Source organism: Heloderma suspectum, chromosome 2 (assembly GCF_057233095.1).
Source record: "Heloderma suspectum isolate Gila_16-S chromosome 2, 16-S_ref, whole genome shotgun sequence".
Taxonomy (NCBI): domain Eukaryota; kingdom Metazoa; phylum Chordata; class Lepidosauria; order Squamata; family Helodermatidae; genus Heloderma; species Heloderma suspectum.
This window is the reverse complement of record NC_139459.1, coordinates 303873368-303898136: the sequence shown is the minus strand read 5'-3', so window position 1 is coordinate 303898136 and position 24769 is coordinate 303873368. Positions and strand designations below refer to the sequence as shown.

The window sequence follows — 24769 nt, the reverse complement described above, 5'->3', positions numbered from 1 at the left end:
AACCTCACCAGCTTATTTTTTTCCTACAGTGGCATATCATTTGTAGAGGCTTCAGCCCCCTCCTCCCATTTCTAGGCAAAAGATGCCCTTGGCTGCAAGCCATCATATTACTCCTAGGTTGAAAGGAGACCTGCACATCTACTAGGAATAAATGAGTGTAGTCACAAAAACACCACAGGCTTACTTGCTACTATTTGGCCACAAAAACAGTAAAAGCAGACCCCAGCCACTGGTAAGCGGGTACAACTCCAGCGATTAAACATTTCCTCTTGCCTTCTAAACTGTTAAGATGAGAGGACACACTGGCTCATAACAGTCAATGCTCTTTAACTTTCGGGGGGCTGTGAGAGGCAAGCCGATCAAACATCAAGGAGAGGAAGTCAAGAAATCCCTTGCCTTTCCCTATTTGTTTTCTCTGAGTAGGTTTCAGTTTTTTAATTTATGTTAAAAGCTTTACTTCTAAATGAGGACCAAAGGCTATCACGCTCACTCAGGAACCAGGAAAGTTACTGCACTCATCAGTAACAACCACAAGTGAGTAGCGCCCCAACCCATTCACCCCAGTGTCGCTCCACACTGCAGGTGGAATAGAAGAAAAATCTCTGCCTCTCTGCTTGGCCCAGCCTGGCTAAGCAAAGCATGGCTCCAAGCAACTATGCCCAACTGTTCTCTGCTCCCTCCCCTTTAAAATGAACAAAAGCAGGGGCAGGGGGATGGGGGAAGACAGTAAGGAAATAAGGCCTAGAAGCTGGGCCACAACAGTCACTCAGTCCACTGAACAGAATACCTTCATTCATTCTTCCCCTATCAAAAGAGGAAATGGGAGGAGATACGCACTGTGTGGGTATGACCAGAAGAGAGAAGAGGTCCCAGATGGGACGGCAGGAAAAGGGATCTGCAGGTAATCGTGGCACAATGGTGGGCAGCACAGAGGGCTGGATGGGTGTGGTGGAGCTTTGGTAGTCCGGCAAATGTGGGAGTCAACAATGTCTGCTGAGGCTCTTTAGCAAGTTATCCTTGGTCAAAATTAGGAACACAGAAAGTCAAACCATTGGTCCATCTAGTCTAGTATGGTCAACATGGGCTGGCAGCAGCTCTCCAGTGTTTCAGGGAGGTTTCCATCCTAGCCCTACCTGGAGAAACCAGGGATTGAACCTGGGACCTTCTGCATGCAAAGCAGGGGCTCTACCACTGAGCTACGGCCCCATCCTCATATGAAACTCTTCTGCTTGCTTCCCAAAAGGACCCATTGGTCTCGTCAGGTAGAAATTACAGGTCTATCTGGCATCAGGATACATACCATAATCCTTCTGCGATTCCTGCACAGAGCAGAGCACTGCCCAGGCCCTGCACCAGGTTCAGCACAGCAAGAATCGCAGCATAGATGTAGAAACTCTTCCTTGCTGAAAAGGAGAGACAAGGACACTGGGATCAAATCGAATGCCACGTACATCCTACATTACAATTGATTGGGTAGACAAAGCCATTTTGAGCACCAAAAATGCAGCATGGCTAGCACTTGAGTGCAGATAACAAGTTGTCTATTTCCGAGCAGGCTCCACCTATGGCCATTCCATCGGGGCATTATGCCACTTTAACGTAACTGAATGTGCTTGTTTCCCCCTTCCCTCCATTATCCATTCACTGTACTATGTTCTGTCTCTTAGATCATAAGCCATTCTGGCAAGGACACACCTATTTCATTTGAGGTACAACGTTAATAAAGGCCACCAACTGTGTAATGTGTAGCCACAGTGAAGTTCTGGAGCATAGCCTTCCCCAACCTCTTACCCTCCAGATGTGTTGAACTGCAACTACTATCATCCCCACCCATCATAGGAATGATGGGAGTTGCAGTCCATCTGGAGGGCACCAAATTGGGGAAGGTATAGCATTAAAAAAAAGGACAGTGAGGAGAGAAGAAGTGGCATTGTCCAAAAGCGTGTTTAAATTTCATGATTGCCTCTTCCATCACAAACATTTTTTTCCTCAGGAATTCAAATGGGTCCCCAGCAAAAACCAAAGAATGTGCTCTAGTGGAGATTTCACATTGTACAACCAGATCTGCTTTTCCCGTGGGATGATGGCGGATGTGCCACAAATGCCAGAGATGCTTAACCGGCACATCCTTGTACTTTGCAGTATTTTCCACATCTCAGTAACATTTCATGAAGGTGCAAATGGAAAAAACACACACAGCAAGAACATCTAGTGCAGACGGCCAGTCAGCCACTGAGCTGCTTGCCTCAGAGCAAGAAGATGGGTGGCTGCACCTCCACGCTTCTACAAGCCTGGGGTGAATGGATTCAGTGCCTTCACAGCTGTTGGTGCGGCTTCTCCTAGACCGCCAAAGGAGCAGGTGGGTGGGTTTTATGCACAAGGCAATCTTAGCCAGAGCAGCCTGCCACTGGAAACCACAGACACACCACACACACACACAACGTTGGCTTTCAACATCTGCAAAACTAGACGGAAACAATACTGTTGTGAAGAGAAGAAAACCACTTACACGGCAGAGAAATACGATCCTTCAAGGGAGTTTTTGGAAGCAACACCACCAACGAATAAACCTGTGAAGAAAGGAAACAGCAGGTGAATTGGGGGTTGCTAGGGGAAGATGGAGAATGAGACATTATCAAGGGAAATGTACCAATATAAAGTCACCCATGTTATTCAGGTTGAGCAAAATGAGTCATCCTCATCCTTACCAGAAAGAAGAAACAGGAGCTTGCTAGCCAGAAGTGCCTTCCTCCATGGCCATAGATATTGAAGTCTTCTGCTGAGAGTCGGACATCAGGATAACGGATTTCCAGTGTTCCCTGAAAGATGGGTGGGGGATCAGTGCAAGGGGGGGAGGGGTTATCAGGACGTGACTGCTTACAGAAGTGCCTCCATTTCCAACATGAGATGCTGAGAAAAAGGCGTTTGGCCTGATTGGGGAGCTAGCTCTTTCCATCACACAATGAGATCTCTCGGCCAATTTAGAAATATTAAAATATCTGAGAACTACCCATTACTGTAGCTGCAGTGGGGAGGACTTAGCTCTGAGCATGGTGGGGAGGGACAGTGGCAACTGTGAATCCCTTAATATATTTTGATGGTACTTGTAAGCCGTTTTTGGAAGGATTTGTATCCTGAAAGGTGGCGTATAAATAACGATAATAAATAAATACTGTGACCCAGGAACAGTAGATCAAAACAATCACACCTACAGCTATAGGCGCAGCATGAACTATGGACTGCGTGCTACTTGCCTTCATATTTCTTAGACAAGCACCCCGCTCCTACAAATGTAACCCCACTCCTTTTTCATCTTCCTCAATCCCACTCCTCATGGTTTTTGTCAATCCACTGGAGCTCTAAGAACTCTCTCTCAGACCCCCAACATCCTAAAATTTCTTTCAGCTTTTCTCTTGTCCTATCTGTCCTCACGAACTACAGCCCCAGCAACTCACATACTGAAATGTCCCCCAACCTCCTCTTAACTCTCTCGCCCACACACACGCCCTTTTGGAATATTTTTTCTTCACTGCTTACAAACATATAGGACAGGAGCAGGCAGCCTTTGGGGGCCATAGCTACATTTGGCAATTTGAGAAACTGTCCTGGGCACCACCACAAAATGGCTGCCATGGGAGCTGTGGCAAAGGAGAAGTAACCTACCCAAAAGACTGATTACAAGACAGAGGTGGATCTGAGCCCCAATACACTTTTGAACCCACAGTTTTCAGCACCAACAGTAACCTATTTCACAGCAATCCCAGCTGCCAGTAAGGAAATTTGTTATTTATTTTTAAGGGCACCTTAGTGGGCACCAACAATGGTGTCTAGGGATACACTGACTACCATGTTGCCCAAGGGTACCACATTGCCTATCCCTGATGCAGGAGAAAGGTAAAACATTTGGGAATATCCTACATCTAACTGTAATATCCACTTATATAATAGCTTCCAGTTTAGCAGCAACGCTTAGATAAGCGCCTGCGCATATCTATGAGAAAGTGTTCAGGAGATCTCTAGAGGCGGTTAGGAATGAGTTGAAACCGCTCTCATGTGGTAAACCTAAAAACCCTTGTTAGACCATAAATTCCCATGGACTGCAGTGAGACTGGCCCTCTCCTAAGCATACGTGCTCACCTCCAAGTAAGCATGCTTAGGACAGGGCAATCTCTTTGATACTAAATATCAGGCCCAGCATTCCTGCCTCCATAGTGTCTGCAAGCTGTAAACCTCTCATACTTTGGAAAGGCAAACCTAGTTTCATATACAGACTTTATTGGAAGCAAACCAATAAGATGGTGCATGCATGGAGCTAACAGATGAGCCACTGCTGCTGCATCAGCATTTCTAGGTTCAGCCATTTAATTTTAAAGTGGGAATCTCCTGGCATATCATGTGGTGGCTATCAGTTTCCTGCATCTGTCTAAAAGAAGCCCAAAGAACAAACAATAATGTCCCTGTTAATACTAGGGCTTCCCATGCCAGCATCAAAGCTGGACTCTGCTACTACAGAAAAGGAGAACATGTGTAAACTTACAAATGCTGCATTATTCAGACTGAGCCAATATGCTACACTATTAAAATAAGTGATGTGGGGCGGAAATTTTTCCAAAACTTGAAATTTTTCCAGTGCAAGTTAATTAGTAACAACGAATGGATGCTAACTGCAAATACAGTATTAGGCAAGCTTGGCAGTTTCAAAGTTGTAAGAAATGTATTTCAGGTGATTATCCTTAGCAAAGATGCGAGAGAATGTGTATGTGTGTGTGTGTGTGTGTGTGTGTGTGACCGAAATACATAAAAGCCTCAGTGTGAAATGGAACTAATAAGTAGAGTCTGTGAAACAGAAGGTGCCTCAACAACTGTAGTGGAAGAGTTGAACTCTGCTGAAATAGATGAGTGGTTGTCAGCATATCATGCACAGTTCTTTGGGTTGTAAAGTTAAATAATGCAGCCTTCCTCAACCTGTTGCCCCCCAGATGAGTTGGACGACAACTCCCAACATCTCCAGCCAGCCATGCTGACTGAAGGATGCTGGGAGTTGTAGTCCAACATATCTGGAGGGCACCAGGTTGGGGAAGGCTGAATTAGTGTGTCAACAATTTTCAGTACCTTTGCTTCTTTCTTACATTTAAATAATGTAAGGAAAATACCTCCTATTGTCTTTAAATTTTAAAATGTCTACATAATATACCATTTAAATCACATTAAGTGTGCTTTAATTTTTTCCTTCCTAATATTTCAGGTCAAATACCTGCGGTGTATGGCGAAAAAAAATTACCATGGGGTACTTTTTTAGCTTTGTGGTTTATTTTACTTGTATTTAGTTAAAGCGCTAAATTAAATCACTCTCTAATGACTTTCTAATAAAACTAAAAACATTCTTATGCAAATGACCTTATGCAAATTAGCCTGATTTGCATTAGAAAATTTCCCAGTTCAATATTTTCCGGAAAAACACACATCACTGATTAAAATGGCTCAGAACCTCTTGAGAAGGAGTGCCACGTTCAGTTCAAGAGCAATCGCCAGGGGCAAATTTGCCTTATTGTGTACAACTGTCCGATTTCTCAGTTTAGAAAGGAGGGAGAAGATCCCTAGATCCCTTGGCATGAAAAGCTCCCATCCTATACTGCCGTGGAGCCAGCTGATAATGACTTGATCAGGAGCTAAGCAGGATGGCACGCCTGGAAAGGATGCTTTGGCCATCTTTTGCCATACAGTCTAAAGCAGATGCAGTAGCAGCTTTCCTAGAAAGAGCAGGCAAAATGCATTATGGAGAACCAGTGAGGTGTCGTGGTTAGTGTTGGACTGTGACTGGGGAGACCCAGGTTCAAAACCCCACTCAGCCATGAAGCTCCCTGGGTGACTGCATCAGTCACTGGGCTGGTTCACATGACTGCAACGAGGGAAATCAGCCATGGTGGCTTGTTAACCCTGCCATGATTGCCGGTTGCGTGCCAGCCAGTTTTCCCTAATTACCCTTGCCGTGTCATCCGAACCCAGGCAGCATGACTTGTGGGGGGGGGGGTAACCCTTAAATAACTAACAACATCCCATGGGTTGTCTGAGGCTGCTGCCCCATCAAGAGAGGGTAATTAGAAAAATCCAACTGGCACATGTGGTGGGATTAACAAGCCACCATGGCTTGTTAACCACTCTGCAATCGTGCAAACTGGGTCACTGACTCTCAGCCTAACCTACCTCACAGGGTTGTTGTGAGTATAAAATGGAGAAGAGGGTCATGTATGCCGCCTTAGGTTTCTTGCAATAGAAAAGAAAGCGGTATATAAACGTAAGAATTAAGTTATGGGGCCATCCTCCCACAACATCATGGCTGAGAGTGCATGGCCTGTGCAGGCTTCAGAGTCATTCTCTATCTGCAAGACAAACAAGCAGGAGGCCAGAATGGGCTGAAGACCCAGTGGGTGTGGATGCACCTATGGATCCCATAAACCATGCTGGTTTGCCAGCTCCATCGCCCCTGAGAAAGCACCGCCCTGAGAAAGCACCGCCCCTGAGAGTCCCCGCATGGGGACTCTCAAGATCCTAGATGGTGAACCCCCACCCCACCTCAGAGCTAACTTGGGACTCATCCCCTCCCAACTTATCTCAGAACGCCAAATGCCCCTCATCAGGTGCTTTCCTCTATCATTTCCACAACAAGCCACCTGCTAGGTTCCTATACAAGGAAGCTTTGTTGTTCAGTCATTAAGTCGTGTCTGACTCTTCGTGACCCCATGGACCATAGCACGCCAGGCCTTCTTGTCCTCTACTCTTTCCCGGAGTGTGCTCAAGTTCATATTCATTGCATCGGTGATGCTATCTAGCCATCTCATCCTCTGCTGTCCCCTTCTCATACAAGGAAGCTGCCTTCTCTCAAGTCCAGAAACCCAGAAAGGGAGATGCTTCTGCTGCTTCACAGGTACTTACCTGGGTGACAGAATAGGCCAAGGACAGCACTGTGGTGATAGCCAATACACGCTTGACACTGGATTTGCTCTCCAAATGACCTGAATGAACAGAGAACATACCATGAGATGCCCCTGACAGGCTAAGATTGCTGGTCTTATTTCAGATGGTGAAGTGTAGAAATATACTCAGTGACCCTGCAGCCATTTCAGAGCTGATGCATCTTTAACCCAGGAACTCAGCCTCAGTTTCAAACCACTTACAGCCCATGGAACTGCAATTCTCTTAAAGGTTTATAAAACATAACACTGACTCTTCCCTTCCAATTTAGCCCAGAAATCCAGCTGTTTGATTATGTGATCTGCCAGTTGCAAAGGGCAACGAGGGTGGTGGTGGAAAATGGGATGCTGTTGTTGCCCTCACACCCTGCTCACCTGACTGGCCACAATCGAAAGAGGATGCTGGATTAATAATAATAATAATAATAATAGTAATAATTTCTATACCGCCCAATTGCCGGAGCTCTCTGGGCGATTTACAAAGATTAAAAAAATTAAAAATACAATATACAGAGATCAAAAACCATTTACATAAAAAACACATGAACAGCCAATATACACAAAAGAAACATATATCTAAAACAATTTCAAGCATACAATCTCAAAAACAAACAACCATAGCCATAAGACATTCCAGGATCAATTAAACATCATATACTGTTGAATGCCTGGGTGAAGAGAAAGGTCTTAACCTGGCGCTGAAAAGATAACACTGCTGGCGCCAGGCGGGCCTCGTCAGGGAGATCACTCCGTAATTTGGGGGCCACCACTGAAAAGGCCCTCTCCCTTGTCGCCTTCCTCCGAGCTTCCCTTGGTGTAGGCAGCCGGAGGGGGGCCTTAGATGTTGAGCGTAGTATATGGGTAGGTTCGTGTCGAGAGAGGCGCTCCATCAGGTATTGTGGTCCCAAGCCATGTAAGGCTTTATAGGTTAAAACCACCACCTTGAATTGGGCCCGGAAACATACAGGCAGCCAGTGCAAGCAGGCCAGAATTGGTCTTATATGTTTGGACCTTCTGGTCCCTGTTAACAATCTGGCCGCCACATTTTGCACGAGCTGTAGTTTCCGAACCATCTTCAAAGGCAGCCCCACGTAGAGTGCATTGCAGTAATCTAACCTGGAGATTACCAGAGCATAGACAACTGAAGCCAGGTTATCCCTGTCCAGATAGGGGCGTAGCTGGGCCACCAACCAAAGTTGGTAGAAGGCACTCTGTGCCACTGAGACCACCTAAGCCTCAAGTGACAGAGATGGCTCAAGCAGAACCCCCAAGCTACAAACCTGCTCCTTCAGGGGGAGTGCAACCCCATCCAGAAGAGGTTGAGCACTCCCCATCTGGTCAGAAGAACCACCCATCAACAGCATCTCAGTCTTGTCTGGACTGAGTTTCAGATTATTAGCCCTCATCCAGTCCATTGTCGCAGCCAGGCACCGATTTAGCACATCCACAGCCTCACCTGAAGAAGATGAAAAGGAGAAATGGAGCTGCGTGTCATCAACGTATTGATGACAACACCCCCCCAAATTCTGGATGACCGCACTCAACAGTTGCATGTAGATGTCTAATCGCATGGGGGACAGAACTGACCCCTGTGGCAGTCCATACTGGAGAATCCATGGGGCCGAGCAATATTCCCTAAGCACCACCTTCTGGAGCTGACCATCCAAGTAGGAGCGAAACCACTGCAATGCAGTGCCTCCCACTCCCAGCTCAGTCGTCCTGGAAGGATGCCATGGTCGATGGTACTGAAAGCCACCGAGAGATCAAGGAGTATCAACAAGGTCCCACTCCCCCTGTCTCTCTCCCAACATATGTCATCATACAGGGCGACCAAGGCTGTTTCCATGCCAAAACCTGGCCTGAACCCTGACTGAAATGGATCTAGATAATCGGTCTCATCCAAGAGTGTCTGAAGCTGGATGGCAACCACCAGCTCAAGAACCTTGCCCAGGAAAGGAACATTTGCCACTGGCCTAAAATTACTAAGATTTTCTGGGCCTAGGGAGGATTTCTTTAGGAGTTGTCTCACTACTGCCTCTTTGAGGCAACCCAGGACCATCCCCTCTTGCAAAGAGGCATTAATCACTTCCCTGATCCAGGCAGCTGTTCCTTCCCTGCCAGTTTTTATCAGCCAAGAGGGGCAAGGATTTTATTTATTTATTAAATTTATTAATCGCCCATCTGGCCGGTCACCCAGCCACTCTGGGCGATGTACAAAGTATATAATATAGCAGTTTAAAACAATAAAATTCTACGGTAAATTCTACAGGATCCAGTACAGAAGTGGTTGCACGAACCTGTCCAAGCACCTTGTTAATGTCCTTGAGCTGTACCAGCTGAAACTCATCCAGGAGAACAGGACAAGGCTGTGCTCTGGATACCTCACCAGATTCACCTGCTATAACACTGGAGTCTAAGTACGAGCAGATGCAGGAGATCTTATCCTGGAAGTGCCTACCAAATGCATTACAGCAGGCCTCAGAGGGATCTACAGTGTCCTTAGGGCCGGCATGTAATAGCCCCCAGAGGGCTCTGAAAAGCTCTGCTGGACAGCAGACAGAAGATTCAATAGAGGAAGCAAGATAATTTTTTTTGCTGCCCTCACTGCCCCTGAATAAACATTACCATAGGCACTTACCATCATTGATTGCATCCACTAGGAGTTCTTCTCCATCTGTACTCAAGCTGTCTCCTATTTTGTTTCATTGCTCTCAGCTCTGGGACATACCACGGAGCACTCAGGAGCAATCATGTCAACCACCCAGGTCATTTCTGAATTCCACAGATCAACCAGGGTTTTGACAGGAGAGCCCGCCATATCAGCCAGAAACCTCCCCAGAGTCCTCTGGAAACCATCCGGATCCATTAGCCTCCAGGGGCGGACCATCTTAATAGGTCCCCCACCCTTGCGGAGGGGAAAAGCTGCTGTAAGTCTAAACCTCAGATCTGACCATGACAAGGGGACTGATGCAAAGTCCTCCACCTTCAGACCACCATCTCCATGTCCAGTTGAGAAGACCAAGTCTAGAGTATGCCCCACTACATGTGTTGGGCCAATGACATGTTGGGACAGTCCCATGGGCGTCATGGAGGCCATGAAACCTTGAGCCGCCCCAGACAAGGTGCCCGCAGCGCAAATGTTGACATTCCCCAGAACCAACTGTCTGGGGGATCGCAACAGCGCACCAGAGACCACCTCTGTCAGCTCAGATAGGGAGTCTGTTGAGCAGCAGGGTGGGCGGTACACCAACACAGTCCCCAATCTGTCCCACTGGCCCAACACAAGGTGCAAACACTCCAGACCAGTAGTCACACAGACAGGGAGCCTGCAGAGGGATGGAGTTCCTATAGACCACAGCAACCCCCCCTCCCCAGCCCTCAGGTCTTCCCTGATGCTGAACCAAGTACCCCGGTGGGCAGAGCTGGGAGAGACTAACTCCTCCCTGCTCCCCCACCCAGGTCTTGGTTATACATGCCACATCGGCTGCCTCATCCACTATTATGTCATGGATGAGGGAGGTCTTACTTTGAACCGATCTGGCATTTAAAAGCAGCATCCGGAGACTCGAGGGCAGGCTGCTAGGGCAACCACCATGCATGTGGTTGGGGGGAGGGCTGGAACACGGCACAGCCATTAACTGTCTGGGCCGTGTTCCTCTAACCTGGCTAGCCCTCCTCCCAATGCCATATCTGCCTTGACCCGCAACCACACTAATTGGGGTCCCCTCAAGTGCCCCGACTTGGCCATATATCCTCTCACCCAGGCAATGTAACAGGATCCTAGCAAAACAAACACAAAACAACACAAAAACAACAACAACCCCCACACATAGAAGCCGCAAAAACCAGTCAACCCAGTGTTAGGGGGGTGGCCCTTGCCCTTGCATCTCCCCCCGAAGCGTCTCCCCGCTAAGGGGCGACCCTGCCTTTTGCGGCGGTGCTGATGCCCCATGTCAGAGCTGGGCAGATAAGAGTCTTCCCAGGGAGCTCGGGCCCAGCTGGCTCGAATCAGCCGTAATTAGCCCAGGGAAGTTTTTCCTTTCCCTCTTCAGCTCCAGCCAAGGGGGTGGCTTCTCACTGGCAGCTACACAGTCCCAGGCAGGGCCAATGAGGTGGTAAAGTAGTCCTCTTGCCTCTGTTGGATGTCACGGCTGCCCTCCCCTGCCTGGTCCAGGCTTCGAATTAGAGGTCACCTTTGCCTGATCCAGCAAGACTCATCTTCTGCTCTTTAGAACAGGCAAGCCTCTCCATTATACTGCCCAAAGCAATCCTCAACAGGACTGAACTACCCTGATGTCTACAAATAGGGGTTTTGATTTATTCTCCTGTTACCTCCACATTCTTTTAAGCAGCTTCAGTATTTCCTGCTTCAAGGCAACATTCACCCATCCACATCTGCGGTGTTGAACCTCAGGCCTGCTGGCTAAATCCGGCCCTTTGGGATTCCCCAGATGACCATGCCCCCTGTCCCCAACCACTGATTGTTTAGTGGCTTCCTGGCTTTTGACCACTAATCTGAGTGCCAGATACCAGCAGTGCTTGGGCCTTTCCAGACATTAAGGGCACAATCCTATTGAGAAAGACGTACGCCTCCGACTTCCTCTGAAGTCGGAGGTGACCGCCTATCCAATACAGAGTGGCTGAAGCACAGAGGAGAGGATTCCTTCCGTGCCCTGGCTGCCCTGCAGTTTGCCTTAGACACCTGATTTTGGGTGTCTTAAGCATGGCTTTGGGGAGGGGGAGGGAACAGGGCTGGAGACTGCACAAGAAGCTGTCTAAACCAGCCTCCGCAGTCTCCTCCCCTCCCCGCCCCAGGAACACCCCTTTTTCGCCCTGCCCATGCTCCATGTCATGAGCACAGACAGGCGTGAAGGGGCAGCCACCATGGTTCTATCCGCCCAGGCTGCGAGTGGGAGGGGACAGGGAGCATAGTTTCCCGGTTACGAGCTCATAGCACTATCTACGAGCTCGGAGCTGGGAAACGGAAAAATCCTATCTCCCCGTGACTCTGTCGAGGGGACATAGGATTGCTCTCTCCAAAGCACACAAAAAACAGAGATTGTTCCTTTAATGCAATATTTGCTCCAGTCCTGATCGAGTGCCACCTGCAAAATTACTCACATAACTGATTGGATACTGCCATCCTACAGGGGAATCATATGCTTGCCATGATGTTTTTCTGTTTAAGATCAGGGAAGGTGAATAACTCAAGTGCTGGAAAGGAGGGGTGCAACCTTAAAAAAAAAAAACTAAAAGAAAAGGTTCACAATATGGTATGAGGCACTGGTGCAAAGCCCCTTCATGGATCACTGCCTTGTTGTGGCGAAGGGGCTTGCGTAACTCAGTGAAGCCATAAGCTATGCCGTGCAGGGCCACCCAAGACGGACAGGTCATGGTGGAGAGTTCTGACAAAATGTGGTCCACTGGAGAAGGAAATGACAACCCACTCCAGTATTCTTGCCAAGAAAACCCCATGGAACGTATCACAAGGATAAAAGAGATGACGCCAGAAGATGAGACCCTCAGGTCGGAAGGTGTCCAATATACTACTTGGGAAGAGCACAGGGAATTTCCAAGTAGTGCCAGAAAGAGTGAAGCGGCTGGGCCAAAGCCGAAAGGACACTCAGCTGTGGATGTGTCTGGGGGTGAAAAAAAAGTCCGATGCTGTAAAGAACAATATTGTTTAGGAACCTGGAATGTCAGATCAATGAATCAAGGTAAGCTGGAAGTGGTCAAACATGAGATGGCAAGATTGAACATCGACATCTTGGGAATCAGCGAACTAAAATGGACAGGCATGGGTGAATTTAATTCAGGTGACCATCATATCTACTACTGTGGGCAAGAATCCCTTAGAAGAAATGGAGTAGCACTCATAGTCAACAAAAGGGTGGGAAAAGCAGTACTGGGGTACAATATAAAAAACGATAGAATGATCTCAGTACGAATCCAAGGCAAACCATTCAACATCACAGTAATTCAAGTCTATGCCCCAACCACTGAGGCCGAAGAAGCTGAGGTTGATCGGTTCTATGAAGACCTACAACACCTTCTAGAACTAACACCCAAAAAAGATGTCCTCTTCATCATAGGGGATTGGAATGCTAAAGTAGGAAGTCAAGAAATCACCGGGATAACAGGCAAGCATGGCCTTGGTGTACAAAATGAAGCAGGACAAAGGCTAATAGAGTTTTGCCAAGAGAACACGCTGATCATAGCAAACGCTCTTTTCCAACAGCACAAGAGGCGACTCTACAAGTGGACATCACCAGATGGTCAATATCGAAATCAGATTGATTATGTCCTTTGCAGCCAAAGATGGAGAAGCTCTATACAGTCAGTAAAAACAAGACCTGGAGCTGACTGTGGCTCAGATCATGAGCTTCTTGTTGCAAAATTTCGGCTTAAATTGAAGAACGTAGGGACAACCACTAAACCATTCAGGTATGACCTAAATCATATCCCTTATGAATATACAGTGGAGGTGAGGAACAGATTTCAGGGATTAGACCTGATAGAGAGAGTGCCTGAGGAACTATGGATGGAGGTCCGTAACACTGTTCAGGAGTAAGCAACGAAATCCATCCCAAAGAAAAAGAAATGCAAGAAAGCCAAGTGGCTGTCTGAGGAGGCTTTACAAGTAGCTGAGGAAAGAAGGGAAGCGAAAAGCAAGGGAGAAAGGGGAAGATCTATCCAACTGAATGCAGAGTTACAGAGAATAGCAAGGAGAGACAAGAAGGCCTTCTTAAATGAACAATGCAAAGAAATCGAGGAAAACAATAGAGTGGGAAAGACTAGAGATCTCTTCAAGAAAATTGGAGATCTCAAGGGAACGTTTTGTGCAAAGACGGGCATGATCAAGGACAAAGAAGGCAGGGACCTAACGGAAGCAGAGGAGATTAAAAGGAGGTGGAAAGAATACACAGAAGAACTATACAGGAAAGATCTGAATGTCCCTGATAGCCATGATAGTGCGGTCACTGAACTTGAGCCGGACATCCTAGACAGTGAAGTCAAGTGGGCCTTAGGAAGCATTCTGTAAAGTAAACAGGGAAAAAGCTACAAGTACTATCCTCTGTCAAGAACTAGATTTAAAGGTGATGAAATCAAATTGCCAACATTAGCTGGATCATGGAGAAAGCAAGAGAATTCCAGAAAAACGTCTATTTCTGCTTCATTGACTACACTAAAGCCTTTGATTGTGTGCATCACAACAAACTGTGGCAAATTCTGAAAGAGATGGGAGTACCAGACCACCTTACCTGTCTCCTGAGAAACCTGTACGAGGGTCAAGAAGCAACAGTAAGAACCAGACATGGAACAACCGAGTGGTTCAAAATTGGGAAAGGAGTACGACAAGGCTGCATATTGTCGCCCTGCTTATTTAACTTATATGCAGAGTACATCATGAGAAACGCCGGGTTGGATGAATCAGAGGTCGGAATAAAGATTGCTGGGAGAATTATCAACAACCTCCGATATGCAGATGATACCACCCTAATGGCAGAAAGCGAAGAGGATCTAAAGAGCCTCTTGTTGAGGGTGAACGTGGAGAGTGCAAAAGCTGGTTTGAAACTCAACATTAAAAAAACGAAGATCATGGCATCTGGCCCCATCACTTCCTGGCATATAGAATGGGAAGAAATGGAAGCAGTGACAGATTTTATTTTCTTGAGCTCCAGGATCACCACAGATGGTGACTGTAGCCATGACATTAAAAGACGCTTGCTCCTTGGGAGGAAAGCTATGGCAAACCTAGACAGCATAGTAAGAAGCAGAGACATCACCTTGCCAACAAAGGTCCGTCTAATCAAAGCTATGGTTTTCCCAGTAGTAATGTATGGCTGTGAGAGCTGAACTATAAGGAAGGCTGAGCGCCGAAGAATTGATGCTTTCGAACTGTAGTGCTGGAGAAGACTCTTACGAGTCCCCTGGACTGCAAGGAGGTCAAATCAGTCCATCCTAAAGGAAATCAACCCTGACTGCTCATTGAAAGGACAGATACTGAAGATGAAGCTCAAATATTTTGGCCACCTAATGCAAAGAGAAAACTCTCTGGAAAAGACCCTGATGCTGGGAAAGACTGAAGGCAAAAGGAGAAGGGGATGGCAGAGGATGAGATGGCTAGATAGCATCACCGATGCAATGAATATGAACTTGAGCATGCTCCGGGAGAGAGCGCAGGACAGGAAGGCCTGGCGTGCTATGGTCCATGGGGTCACGAAGAGTCGGACATGACTGAATGACTGAACAACAACAACAACAACAACTGGTGCAAGGCCGGGGGGAGGGGGGAGAATAGAACATGCTAGCATTTGCCATTGTTAAGAATTAAAAACTACATGAGCACTCCTACAGTTGAGTGGTACAGAGGCAGTGTGGTGTGGTCAGTGAGTATCAGACCAGGATCAGGAAGGCTTGGGTTCAAATCCCCAATCAGCCATGAAGCTCACTGAGTCAATTGCGCTCGCTCACTCTCATAGAATCATAGAATAGTAGGGTTGGAAGGGGCCCACAAGGCCATCGAGTCCAACCCCCTGCTCAATGCAGCAATCCAAGTCAGAGCATCCCTGACAGATGGCTGTCCAGCCTCATCTTGAACGCTTCCAGTGTGGGAGAGCCCACCACCTCCCTAGGTAATTGGTTCCATTGTCATATTGCTCTAACAGTCAGGAAGTTTTTCCTGATGTTCAGCCGGAATCTGGCTTCCTGTAACTTGAGCCCATTATTCCGTGTCCTGCACTCTGGGATGAACACTCTCTCTCTCTCAAATCTACATCACAGGGTTGATGTGGGGATAAAATGGGGGCTTGGGGAAATAGAGCAATGTTTGCTGCACATAGCTGCTTGGAGGATAGGTAGGGTATAAATGTAATAAAATAAGGAATTAAATTTAAAAAATATAGCAGAGGAGAATTCACCTCTGAATAATTTAATAGCAAACACAAAATTAAGGTGTTGTGTCACTGGTGAAGTGGATAAGCATTACTGAATAGTGGCTCACAAGAACTGCTGTTTGGATGCTGGGAAAAATTTACTGCAATATTGCTCATTAATTATGTGGATTAGTTATTATTTATTGTTAGCTACCTTGGGCATTTTTAATGGAAAGGCAGGGTATAAATATAACAGAGAAACAATAAAATATATTCATAACAGAAAGGCTGCCTTTAGAAAATGCATCTGGATCCCCTGCAAAAAATGGGTAACAGGTGCTCCATTAAACACTGCAACCTAGTTGCCCAGAAAGGCCTTTCGTTTAATAAATTAAAAAGTATCTGTCCACACACATGTCCTTTCTCTACCCCAACAGACATGACAAAAGCACTCCAACTGTGTGGGCGCCGAAAGCGGACGGAGAGCGTAAATCAGAGGCACACCAGACATGCAGACTTTCCCCAGCAGCGTAAGCCTTACATGGGCCTGGCTGAAATCCTGTTTGCGCTTGGCGGGATTTGCTCTTTCCCCCAAAGCAGGGACCATTCACCATGCTCACCAAGGGAAAGGGTTAAGTGTACCAAGCAGCAGAAAAGAGGAATCCTTACCAAACGCAAGGCCCAGGATCACCATGCTCAGCTCAATGGCCAGAAGGAAGAACCTCGTGATTTCCCATAGGATCTAGAGAAGACAATACAGGCCACAGAGAGATGGTCAAGATGCAGAATGGATAGGCCCTAAAGAGAAGCTGGCACAGTGACTATTCCACTTTTGATTGGAAAGCTCCCTGAAGACAGAAAATCCTTCTTGACATCTCCCCCCTTGCTTAACGCATGGGATGCTCACAGGCATTTTCAAGATTAGTCACATCCAGGGCCATGAGTATTCCACAATTCTGTGGGAGCACAACATTGGGGAAGATGGACAAACTCTCAACTAGCATGTTTTTGAAGCAAGTTTCTTGTTCTTATGCCTGGCAGGTGTGAGGGCAATACCTGAAGAGATCTCCTTCTTCTAAGCTGTTGGGTAAACGTGCTCAAGAGAACTCTGGATCTTGAGCAGAAAGGGAGAGACTTTGACCTGGTCTGCACAAAATGTCAAGTCATGGGTTATTTAACCCACAAATTGGGAGGGGTGAGTGGGAGTGAGTACACTGCCTCCACCACGTTCTTCACTTGACTTTCTGTGAACAACCTACAATAGCCCCCGTTCACAGGTTGTAAGCATGACATCCAAATCCAGACACTCTAGGTTGTTTAGGGGTGAAAACAGAGATGTGGTTTTTCTAGAAAATTTTGAATGGGACATTTGGGGGGGAAATTCTCTGATGCTAATTAGGCTGATTTGCATATGGTCATTTGCATAGGAAAAATCAGTTTGTATCATAATTTTTTCCAATGCAAATTAGGGTCATTTGCATAGGAAATTTTTCAATTTGCATCAGAAAATGCTCTGATGCTCTCGAGCGGGGGTGGGCAACTTATGGCCCTCCAGGTGTTTTGGCCTAGAACTATCATTCCTCACTATTGGCTCTTCTGGCTACAGCCAATGGGAGCCATTGGCCAAAACGTCTGCAGGGCCACAAGCTGCCCACCCCTGCCCTGGGGAGATTTAATTTAGCATGTTTATTTTACTTGTATTTAGTAAACAAAGCTAAAAAGAAATACCACATGTTAATTTTTTGTCTCAACATACCACAAGTATTTGATCTGAAATATTGGGGGGGGGGATTAAAGCACACTTAATGTGATTTAGATGTTATATTATATAGGTTTTTTTAATTGGAATAGTTGTAAAAATGTAAAGACAATAGCATGTACTTCCCTTACATTGTTTAAATTTAAGAAAAAACAACGATACTGAAAACTATTGACAAACGAAGGGAGTAATCCTATGTCTCCTAGACAGCATCTGGGGGACATAGGATTTTTTGGTTTGGGAGCTCCAAGGTCAGAACCAGGGCACAGAGACAGGGAAAAGGGGGTAGTCCCAGGGGCGAGGAGGAGACTGCGGAAGCAGCGGTGCGCAGCTTCCTATGTGCCGCATGGCCTCCCCCCCTCCACTCCTGCTTTGAAGCTCCCCATTTAGACAGGTGAAATCGCCTGTCTAGTCAAAAATGCAGGGCAGCCGGAAGACAGAGGCAAGGGTTGCTCCGTGCTTCGGCTGCCCTGCATTGGATAGTCGTCAGCCTCCGAGTTCGGAGGCTGATGACTATCTTCACAGGATTGCTCCCTAATTGATTTTAGCAACCCAAACAAATGTGTATGATATGCTAACAACCACTCATCTATCTCAACAGAGTTCAACTTCAGTTTCACCTTCAGTTTTGCTCAGTCCCAATGCTTAGCCCCCTCTGGGCTCCAGTCCGACCCAGATGCATCCATCTACACCTGAACAAAGTGACACAGGCAAATGCCCCTTTTCACCTTGGCACAGCACTTGTAAGAATAATCTCCTGGCATGGGAATGCAATATAGGCATTAGCCCTCAATTACTCTTCAACAGCAAATACTCATCTCAGCATCAAAAGAGTCATTGTTACAGCAAGTGGCTCTGCTGTTCTTCTTTCTTCCAAATGAAGAGTCAAATTGTTAGTAAAGACCCTGAGGTTGCATTTATAAAGGTGTAGCTAACTGAATATGGCTTGCAAAAAGAATGGCAAAACTGAACATGTCCAAGCAGGCCTGGGGTCTAGGGGGGGAGTGGGGGACGTTGCCAGACAAAACACCTGAGGTGGGCTGTGCCAAGAATCAATATTGAAACACAGTCAGCTAAATGCATTTGGTGTAAGATAAGCAGGAACACCTGGGGTTCTAGAATGCAGCAGCAGTTAAGCCAAAGGTGGCCAGACTTCAGGCTTGCAGGATTCAGGGGTTTTTTTTACTAGTAAAACCCAAAGGTCCACTAGAAGGGAGCCAAATGCAAAATACTGGCTTACGGGGGGTCGACATACAAACATAATTAAAGGACAGGGTGTCTCTGAGCATATGCTAAGTCCAGGAATTGGTTCTCAGTATCAGGACTGAGCTTACAGTTCTGTCACACAAAATTCCATTTCTGGTGTCATTTTCCCACCCCTCCCACAAGCTTTCTTAATTTCAGCTTCATAACTTGGAGGAGGCGGGGTGGTGGTGGTGGAGGGAATCCTTTTTTGTGGTTGCTGTTGTAAAACAATTAGAAGCCTAAAATCCTTGCTGATTTGCTGCAAATCAGCCAGAGATCTAACCAACAGATCCTGATCTGCTTTCTGCCCACCCCTGAGTTAGGCCATTATGGCAGCAAATAGTGGTATATACTTGGGGAACAATAAAGACATTATCAAAGCTGAGGACTAAACAGAACTCAAGTAAAAGTATGGCACCGCCACCAGAAAAGTTGCAGAAGGGACCAAATCCACCTTTGCCTGTGGTGTTAAAGCTGAGCTCACCTTGTCAGTAACTGTAGCAGCGGTAGAGGCACTGACTGTCATGGAGACAACGGCCCGAGCGATCCCAACCACAGCTACCACGAACACCTAGAAGACAATGGCAAGGCATCAAGGGAAGTGTGCTCTAGGTAGCTGCATGCTCAGCTAAAGGCTACGTATTTTAGTTAAGTAGTAATGCAGAAGAGATTATGCCTGGTGGGCTTTAGGAGCAGGGGTCCCACCAACCACAAGCTCCCTTTTGTATGGCTGAGGAGGAACAAGGGCCAGGTTACCTCAGCAAAGAAACACAAAGAAACAGACTAAAGATTTGCAAGGCTCTAGAGAAGAAAATGCCCACTAAATGTTTTAGTCTTTTCATCACTTCATACTCCACTGGTGCCAGTCTATATTGTAACTGGTGTGCAAAAATTAAAAAAAAAAAAAAGGCAGCCAACACCACAGGATATTAGTTAAGAAGCCTCAGATCTGGGACAACCTCCACAACTCATTTGTTAGAAGAAGAAGGAGAAGGAGAAGAAGGAGAAGGAGAAGAAAATGTTTAAGACAGGAAATGATCTCCAAAGGATCTAAAATATATAATGTCTTAAAGGCAAAATCCTTGGCATGAACACATTTGGAATACTATGTAAGGTTTCCAGTTAGAACTGGAAAAGATGCAAAGAGCAACCAAAACAACCAAATATCAGGTTATTGAACATCAGCTGAAGCAGAGTATTGTGTGAACATTCCCTAACTTAAGGATATTTTTTGTTTCAATAACTGGCCTGCAATGATTCACGCAAACCTTTTTCTAGCATTAGTTACAATCAGTGCCATATGTGTTGTGCAATTCTGCAATCCTACCACTCAAGGGAAGAAACCTGTATGGGCCAAATAACTCAGTATCTTGAAAATCTAATCTTTCATTCTCCTTCAGGGTATGAAGATAAGCTTGAAAATGTGTAAGCAATCACAAAATCTGAGGAGGCGCTGAGCAGAAGGTTGAAGTAGGGAGGGAATGGACACTATTTGACCTACAAAACTCTCTGCACCCCTTTCTAGTGGAAGAAAAGCAAGTTATGAAAAATTACACTGACAGGGAATTTTGATCTTTGTTTTTTTTGAACCCTGAGTGCTCATTGGAAGGACAGATAATGAAGCTGAAGCTCCAATATTTTGGCCACCTAATGCGAAGAGAAAACTCCCTGGAAAAGACCCTGATGCTGGGAAAGACTGAAGGCAAAAGGAGAAGGGGACGGCAGAGGATGAGATGGCTAGATAGCATCACGGATGCAATGAATATGAACTTGAGCACGCTCCGGGAGAGAGCGCAGGACAGGAAGGCCTGGCGTGCTATGGTCCATGGGGTCACGAAGAGTCGGACACGACTGAACGACTGAACAACAACAACAACAGCACTTTGAGCCTTAGTTACAACAGATATCAGTACACTGAATATTCAGTTTCCCTTTCCCAGCGGTCACACTTATCCTAATCCACCCTATGAATATAGAATATTTACTCTCAATGGAGGCACCCTCGGCCTAGAAGGGCTCTATATGGCTGATACATTAATCTCACTGACAAATGCTGTAAGGGGACAGAGGTCAGAAAGCCAGGTCTTCAACTGCCACACTCGATAAGCAAAGATTTCAACAAGACTGACAAGGTTTTAGCATCATCTTGCAGACGTCTTTCTCGTTAAGAAATAATAAATGAAGGTTTATGATCTGTGTGTGCATGTGTGTATCCTGTACTGTAACAACCCCCTAGTATTGTTCTCCCTGCACATCCTGTTTTCCTCTCCAATGCTGCATCAGTAAAATACATCTACTTCCTCTCTAAGATAAGGGCTCCTGAAATAAGCAGTTGCTCTTCCAGCCATCACAAATATCGTTGAAATGTTACAGGGCTAGACAGCTCTAAGGTCACAATTTTTATGAGCACCAATGTGGTATGTGCCTCCTGTACTGTGCTAGCCCCCCAAAAACCAGAGGGTCATTACATTATTCCCTCGAGGGTACCACAGAGGATGCTATGTACCCAGAATTGCTATTAGGATATGTGGGCTGCCAGCCCCAAAAGATGTCAAATGTAAAGGTACACACACACACATGCCTCACCTCCTTACACCTTAGGACTTACTAGGCTATGGATCTGGGGTCTGCAATATGGTGTCTGCAGAGACTTCCCTTAGAGCCTGCCAGGTTCCCTGCCCTCCTGAGTGTTAATTATTTGTAGGGTTTGAAAAACAAAATAACTTGGAAGGCTGGCATGCTGTGATTTGGCATTTGGAACTCAGCCCCTACCTCTGCCTCATACTCAGCTTCTTGGCCAAGTTACTTGTCTGAGTCTCATCAGGTTGTCTCCTCTGAAATAGGTGTTTTGTGGCTGGCCACACCCACCATGGCAGCCATTCTGAGAGGGCGTCCACCACACGCTCAAAATTCCAAATGTGCCCACCAGCCAAAAAAGACTGGGGACTACTACTGTAGATTTTAAAATGCATTTTTCCCTGCTACATCACCGATATCACCTAGCATGAGAGGGAAACTTGTTTCTGTAGTTTTAAATGAGACTAGAAAACTGCAGCCAAATAACTGGCTGATTGCTGCAGAACTATATCTCTTCTGCCTTCTTTCTCAAGCCTCTTCCTTTTGCACCTGCTCTTCCCACAAGTTCCTGTTTCTCAGTCCATTGTCAACTCTGATCCACACTATCAGCTAACTTGCCTCAAGACACCCTGCCCCGCACTCTTCCTTCCTTCTGGACTCTTCCCAGCCTTCAGTCTGTCCCACAGTTACTCCTTTCCCACCTCTGTTGCCTCCATACTCCACTTGGCACCCCTTCCCCTAGGCTAGTTGGCCCAGCCTCAGCCACCCACTGGCAGGAATCATAGCTGATCACCATCCATTGCCCAGGGCTGCTGCTGCTATGATCCTCCTCTCTCTTCTGAATGACAGGCTTCTGAGGGAAGCCTTCTTCTTCTGTTCCCTGCAGAAAAAGTCCTTTTGCTTATGGAGGGACTGAAAAGCAACAACAAAACAGAGATGAGAGGGATGAATCCTCCACTGATGTCAAAACAAGTGAAGATTTAAAGAGGCCACAGCTGCTACTCCCCTCCCCACAACACTCAAAATACGAAAACTGGGGCAGGGGGAGGTGATCGTCCACCAAGACAGATAATCAGCAGGTTGAAAGCAACCATAAGAAAACGTGTTTTTTTTTCCCTCACAAGTTTCTCTCTAACCTCTTTGCAGCAATTACCAGGGAACGGCTTAGACTTAAAAAAATTATATTTATTATGGACATATTGAACCTGTGCAAAGAAAGGGTTTTTTTCTTTTAACAAAGCCAAACTACTTACAGAGCCTCTTCTAGAACCCTTCCTTGAATTATTTTTTCTTTTGAAGCCTTTTATGTGGGCAGACACTGCATTGCGAGCCAGAATTTCTGACAGTGGGTGGCTCTATCTGGGCTAACCAGCTAAAGAGGAGGGAGCACGGAGAGGAACATGGAGGGAGCACAGTTGTTGTTCAGTCGTTCAGTCGTGTCCGACTCTTCGTGACCCTGTGGACCACAGCACGCCAGGCCTTCCTGTCCTCCGCTCTCTCCCGGAGTGTGCTCAAGTTAGGGAGCAGAGACAAAACACCTATTTCCACTCTGAGGAGAGGCAGGGGGAGCAATCCCATGGTCCCTAGCCAGTCTGGGGGGCTATAAGATAGTTTTGATTCTTGAATCAGAGGTCAGGGACACCGCTCTGACCTCAGAGCCAGGAATGCAAGCTCCCTACATCCTCTCCCTCACAGCCGGCACAGACAGAACCACCCCAGCAACTTCGGAAGGGAGGAAAAGGGGGTGTGCCAATGGGTGGGGAGGGAACTGGGGAGGCCAGCTTATGCCATATCCCCAGCCTCCTTCCCACCTGTTCTGCAGAACCCCAGCTAGATGCACAAAAAAGGCCATCTAGCTGAAATGCACAGCAGGAGGAACACGGAGGCAAAGACCGCCTCTGCCACTCCTCCCGCTCTGCATTGGATGGCCATAAGCTTCTGGGTTCAGAGGCTTACAGCCATCCCAATAGGATTGCACCCTTAATTAATTCCTGACTCCAAAGCACGGTGAGGTCCTTTAAGTGCAGGGATCCCCTCACAGTAGGGTCTTGCAGGGAGAGAGTAGGCAAAGACAGGAAGTGGGTTCTTATTTTCTCCCCAACATGTTCAACAATCAGCACTAAGTTGGAGAGGAGGTGCTGGGCACTGGATAGAGCATAGGACAGGAAACGTGGCACTAGGTTCACCTGACAGATAAGTCAGTGCACATATCAGAACCATGCCACTACAAAAAGTTGAAAGAGTAGTGCTAGGGCTGTCTATACCTGTGGAGGCTGAGCTGTTCTTCTATACTTTTCAAAAAGTCTGTTTTTCTGAGGTCTAAAGAGACACGCAAGCAGCATGAGGAAGATACAACAAGTCAATGCTCCGATTACAATGGCATATGGATGTCCCATAAAAAGTGAGCGAACCAAGAGTGGCAGTTCCAGAGTAAGGGAACACCACGTGCAGTGGCACCTCTGCTTTAAAGATTTGTCACAGGTTGTCACCAACTGCCAAGCCATTAAGTCCCTGATCTGAAAAGAAGCAAGACCATGTGCACCAATGCCTCCTGGGCTGTGTAACAATAGGAACTTGTACTCACCAGAATGTAGAAAGTGGTGAAGATGGGACTGGAGGTGGCATGGATTTTGGCCCTGGCAGAGGGCAGCTTCCAGAGGAGAAATACAAAGAAAAGCACATTGGGAACCAGCAGCATTAGGTCCCAATAACGGACCCTAAAAACAAGATACAAAGGTAAAATGGTTTTTAAAATGCAGATGTCCTCTCTCCGACCATACAGATAATCAGAATTGTTGCTCTGAAGGAAAGGCATACACATGACAGCTTCTCACCTGGATGTCCCAATGTCTTCATACAACAACAACAAGCACTTGTGTGGCTTAGTAATGTTGGTGTTATTAAAAATGTGTGCTGTGGTCAGGGGTGCAGATGTCACATTGTCCAATGACGTCACTAATGTAGTGGCAGGTAGGTAGGTGACATTGTCATACGCAGAGATGCTCACCATAGATGTCACCAGGGAAAACATCCTGCCACAGTTCTGGGAAGAAAAAGAGCAATAGGGAGAAGAGCAACATCATCAGGCAATCAATACCAAAAAAAACAAAATATACTTCAGGTCACCCTACATAGAGAAGTTGAACATAAAACCCAGAACTCCATTTGCATTCATCCCAAAACATAATGATGGCCCATTCAGATCCAGTACTGCTGATATGATTACTGTTCTGACTTCCTGGAACCCAGGGGACAGGAACCCAGTAATGACTCATTGTACTTCCCGTCCTGTAGTAAATCAAATTCACAGTGTAGGCCAGGGGTGGGGAACATGTGGCCCT

General features: G+C 46.5%; 1 protein-coding gene across 3 annotated transcripts in view; it reads right to left on the bottom strand.

Annotated features, from left to right (window-relative positions):
- TPRA1 (transmembrane protein adipocyte associated 1) overlaps positions 1–24769 on the bottom strand; it is a 54900-nt gene that overhangs the window by 13817 nt on the left and 16314 nt on the right. For all 3 annotated transcript variants that reach the window (XM_084840178.1, XM_084840179.1, XM_084840180.1), the window contains 8 exons: positions 24263–24471; positions 24013–24145; positions 19336–19422; positions 16517–16589; positions 6934–7013; positions 2709–2819; positions 2510–2570; positions 1301–1403 (listed from right to left, as the gene is read on the bottom strand). In XM_084840178.1, the coding sequence (XP_084696304.1) occupies positions 1301–1403; positions 2510–2570; positions 2709–2819; positions 6934–7013; positions 16517–16589; positions 19336–19422; positions 24013–24145; positions 24263–24459 (845 nt within the window). In that variant the 5' untranslated portion in view covers positions 24460–24471. The remainder of the gene's footprint in view (positions 1–1300; positions 1404–2509; positions 2571–2708; positions 2820–6933; positions 7014–16516; positions 16590–19335; positions 19423–24012; positions 24146–24262; positions 24472–24769) is intronic.